Source organism: Rhincodon typus, chromosome 31 (genome assembly GCF_021869965.1).
Source record: "Rhincodon typus isolate 14 chromosome 31, sRhiTyp1.1, whole genome shotgun sequence".
In the NCBI taxonomy this organism is placed as follows: domain Eukaryota; kingdom Metazoa; phylum Chordata; class Chondrichthyes; order Orectolobiformes; family Rhincodontidae; genus Rhincodon; species Rhincodon typus.
The window spans coordinates 23,375,499-23,380,498 of NC_063362.1; the positions used below are offsets into that span (position 1 = coordinate 23,375,499).

The window sequence follows — 5,000 nt, forward strand, 5'->3', positions numbered from 1 at the left end:
CCCCCCAGTCCCGGTATTCTCCCGCCCCCCAGTCCCTTACCTTCCCGGTGCTGTGCTGGTTGCCCGCTGGTGCCGCACTCCCCTCCGGAGCTGAGCTCAGCCAGTCTCCTGCCGGTGGCGGTCAGCTCGGCTCTCAGGCTGCTCACTTCGCGGTTGGCCGCTTGCACAGCCCCATCGATCCTGCCGGCTAGCTGCTTGTTGTCTTCCATGGTGCTCAGGATCTTAGTCTGCGGAGAAGGACATGCTTGGTAAAGGAGGCAGGCAGATACAGGCGTCCCTACTCTCTGTGTGCAACTCAGCCTCCCTCACTCACTCCATCAATACTCTCTACTGGAGAAAAGAGACGCCAGGCCCTTTAAATGGACACTACCACGCTCCACCAGGGATGCCTAAGGACAATCATAACAAAATAAAAATTAATCCCCTTCCTTTCCTCCCTTTGTATCAGTGCACCAGGCTCGGGATCCCAGAATTAAATGAACCAACCCCTTTCCCCTATTGCAACTTTCCTTTGCAGTTTCTGTCTCGATGACCAAGAGAACTCACGCTTCCCCCTCTGTCTGTGTGCAGCCTTCCCTGTGCTGCTGTAATCGCTGGGAACAATGTTCCACACAAGCTGTCCTGCATTATGGGCTTGGCAAATTCATCTGGGGTCTCAGAGTAAAACCGGGCTCTCTCTCTCTGCACACACATCCAGCTGCTCCCTGTCTGTATCTGTCCCCCACCCCGCCCCCGTCCAAAATTCTGTTATTTCAACAGCCTCTCCTCCCCCTCGTCTGGCTGCTGTGTGTCACCAATTACAACAGCACACAGCCCTCACACGCTCCCTGCTGCAGAGGGAACACTAGTCCAGCCTTTTTCAATACCTAGCCGGACCTGACCTGATTAACACGGACTCAGATTCCTTTCTAGGTTGCCTGGCACGTCCAGCGACTCGTCTTTTACTTTGCTTTATTCCCTCCCTCCCCCACAAACGCATCCCCACTCCTCACCCCTGTTTCAGGCTTGAGCAGGGAATGAGGCACTCTGTCGTTTCCCGAACACAAGACTGTACAGAGAGACACTGCTCTGTCCCAGCAATGGCCACACTCCCTGAATACAGCCAGCTCAGGTTCCTCGCTGTGGCTTACACTGAGATCAGACAGTTGGAGTTCCCAGTGGTGGAGTAACCGAGATAGGGAAATGATGGGCCAGAGGCTGAGGGTTTGAGGAAGGCAGAGGTCAGTGAGGGTCAGTGGGTGACAGAGGTTATAGGAGGGTGCAGGGTTGGAGAGAAGTGCATTAGCCCTGCCTCGGATCTGCTCCAGGGGCAATATTTGGGGCTGGACGACGGAATTGGGGTACTGTGTGTTGCTGTGTATCATGGGTACAGGCACAGGGTGGTCAGTGTCTCAACCCATCGACAGCTCCAACACCTTGGCACCATTGTCTAGCTGGGTGTGACTCACTCATCAGTGCAGTTCTGGTCAAACACTGCCAGAAGGACATGGATGCTTTCGAGAGGGTGCAGAGAAGGTTTACCAGAACGTTGCCTGATCTGGAAGGTTATGATATAAGGTTGGATAAACTTGGATTGTTTTCACTGGAAAGACAGAGGCTGAGGGGATAAGCTGATAGAAGTCTACAAAATTGTGAGAGGCATAGATAGGATGGAGGCTTTTTCCCAGGGAGGAGAGGTCAACTACAAGAGGGTGCAGGTTTGAGAGGGGGAAAGCTTTCATACAGGGGTTGGTGGGTGCCTGGAACGCACTGCTAGTGGAGGTAGGCAAGTTAGCAATGGTTAAGTTTCATTCTCTTTCATTCTCTTTTATCTCATCACAGCCAAAGAATTGTCATCAACAGCTTCCCTTCCTGTATCCACACAGTTATCTCGAGTATCTGCTGGGCTCAGTATTTTGCCCTCTGACGTCATAGGTTCAAGTCCCACTTCAGGGCTTGAGCACAAAAGTCAACACTGACACATCCGAGCAGTACCGATGGAGAGCTGCACTGCTGGAGGTACTGTCTGTTAATCAGGCTTTAAACCAATTGCCCAGCTGTCTGTTCAGGTCAATGCAACTGATCCCATGGCCATACTTTGAAGAAGAGCAGGGAAGTGCTCCCGGGTATCCTGGCTAATATTTGTCCTTCAATCAATAGAAAAACAAAAACAAAAATCCGTCAGAGGTTTGGGAGCAGTTTAGAATTCAGCAAAGAAGGACCAAGGGATTGATTAAGAAGAGGAAAATACAGTAAGAAAGTAAGCTTGCAGGGAACATAAAGACTGACACTAAGAGTTTCTATTGGTGTGTGAAGAAAAAGAGATTGGTGAAGACAAATATAGGTTCCCCACAGACAGAAATGGGGGAATGTATAATAGGAGACAAAGAAATGTCTGAGCAACTGAATACATACTTTGGTTCAGTCTCCACAAAAGAGGACACAAATCAGATACCAGAAATGTTGGAGAATACAAGACTTAGTGAGAGGGAAGAATTGAGGGAGATCAATATTAGTAAGAAATGGTACTGGGAAAATTGATAGGATTGAAGTTGGATAAATCCTCAGGACCTAATAATCTACATCCCAGAGTACTTAAGGAAGTGGCTGTAGAAATAGTGAATGCATTAATGGTCATCTTCCAGGATTCTATAAACTCTGGAACAGTCCCTGCAGATTGGAGGGTAGCTATTGTCACTCCAATATTCAAAAAGGTAGGTAGAGAGAAAACAGGGAATTATAGACCAGTAAGCCTAACATCGGTAGTGGGGAAATTCTCGAATCTGTTATCAAGGATTTTTATAGTGAAGCATTTAGAAAGCAGTGGCAGGATCAGACAGTGTCAGCATGGATTTATGAAGGAGAAATCATGCTTAACAAATCTGTTGGAATTCTATGAAGATGTAACCAGTAGAGTTGACAAGGGGGAGCCAGTCGATGTGGTATATTTGGACTTTCAGAAAACGTTTGACAAAGTCCCACATAAGAGATTAATGTGCAAGATTAAAGCACATGGGATTGGGGGAAATGTATTGAGATGGATAGAAAACTGGTTGGCAGAGAGGAAACAAAGAGTAGGAATTAAAATGGGTTTATTTCAAATTGGCAGGCTGTAACTAGTGGGGTGCCACAGGGATTGGTGCTGGGACCCCAGCTATTTACAATATATATTAATCACTTGGATGGGGGAACAAAATGTAACATCTCAAAGTTTGCAGATGATACCAAGTTGGGTGGGAGGGTGAACTGTGACGAGGATGCAGAGATCCTTCAGCATGATCTAGACAAGTTGGGTGAGTGGGCAAATACTGGAGATGCAGTATGACTTGGATAAATATGTGGCTATTCACTTTGGAAGCAGAAACAAGAAGGCAAATTATTACCTGAATGGCTGTAAATTGGGAGGGGGAGTGTGCAGCGGGACCTGGGTGTCCTTGTGCACCAGTTGCTGAAGGTAAGCATGCAGGTGCAGCAGGCAGTAATGAAGGCAAATGGTATGTTGGCCTTCATTGCGAGAGGTTTTAAGTACAGGAGCAGGGATGTGTTGTAGCAGTTATACAGGGCCTTGGTGAGACCACACCTGGAATATTGTGTGCAGTTTTGGTCTCCTGTTCTGAGGAAGGATGCTCTTGCTCCTGAGGGAGTGCAGTAAAAGTTGACCAGGCTGATTCCGGGGATGGCGGGTCTGATGTATGAGGAGAGATTGACTAGGTTGGGATTGTTTTCGCTGGAGTTCAGACGAAGGAAGGGGGGGTCTCATAGAGACTTATAAATTCCTAACAGGGCTAGACAGGGTAGGTGCAGGGAACATGTTCACGATGGTGGGTGTGTCCAGAATCAGGGGTCACAGTCTGAGGATTCGGGGTAGACCATTTAGGACGGAGATGAGGAGACATTTCTTCACCCAAAGAGGGGTGAGCCTGTGGAATTCATTACCACAGGAAGTAGTTGATGCCAAAACACTGAATGTATTCAAGAGGTGACTAGATAGAGCACTTGGGGCGAATGGGATCAAAGGTTACGGGGAGAAAGCAGGATTAGGCTATTGAGTTGGACGATCAGCTGTGATCATGAAGAATGGCAGAACAGGCTTGAAGGGCTGAATGGCCTCCTCCTGCTCCTGTGTTTCTATAATATTACAAAAAAAACTAAATTTAAATCAAGAACTATGGATGCTGGAAATCTGAAATAAAAGCAGAAATTGCTGGAGAAACTCAGCAGATCTGGCAGCATGTGTGGAGAGAGAAAGCAGAGTTAACGCTTTGAATCCATTGACATTTTTCAAAATCGTTGACTCTACTTTCTCTCTCCACACATGCTGCTAGACCTGCTGAGTTTCTCCAGCAATTTCTGCTCTTGCTTCAAAACAGGAGCTTTCTGAGTGTAAATTGGCTGCTGTGTTTCCCACATTGTGTCCGTGACTGCTCTTCATCAAAGTACTCGATGAGTTGTAAAGTGCTTTGAGATGTAAGGTGCCTGTGAAAAATGTTATCTAAGTATCTTTTGGATCAAACCTGGGCGCCATCCTATTTCTCATCTGTCCCACAGTGAGGTCATCCAAACCCACATTTGCTGCCACATGTGTGTTACCAATGCCCAGCTCGATCTTACCACTTCTGAGGAAGAGTCATATTGAACTTGAAACATTAATAGTTTCTCTCTCCACACAGGCTGCCAGACCTGCTGCGTTCCTACGCTTTTCTGAAATTAAACTTTAAACCAACCCTGGTTTCTTAAATTTGATTTGATTTTTTTTTATCACATGTACCTAGGTACAGTGAAAAGTTTTGTTTTGCGTGCAGTACAGTTGATCAAACCATTCAAAGATTATAAGGTGATTGAACCGAGCGAGGAATATAAAGTTACGATTGAACAGAGCGAGGAATACAAAGTTACGACTGCAAAGACAGTGCATTAAAAGCAAGATCAACATTAGCTTTCTGTGAGGATCTGTAACAGAAACAAGTCAAACAGTTAACCATAACTTATAAATGTAGAACAGAAACTTAGTGAATTTAAAT

The 5,000-nt window shown here is 46.5% G+C and overlaps 1 protein-coding gene across 2 annotated transcripts in view; it reads right to left on the reverse strand.

Moving 5' to 3' along the window:
• kazna (kazrin, periplakin interacting protein a) overlaps nt 1-5,000 on the reverse strand; it is a 439,152-nt gene that overhangs the window by 238,670 nt on the left and 195,482 nt on the right. For both annotated transcript variants that reach the window (XM_048615197.1, XM_048615198.1), the window contains exon 3: nt 41-227. In XM_048615197.1, the coding sequence (XP_048471154.1) occupies nt 41-227 (187 nt within the window). The remainder of the gene's footprint in view (nt 1-40; nt 228-5,000) is intronic.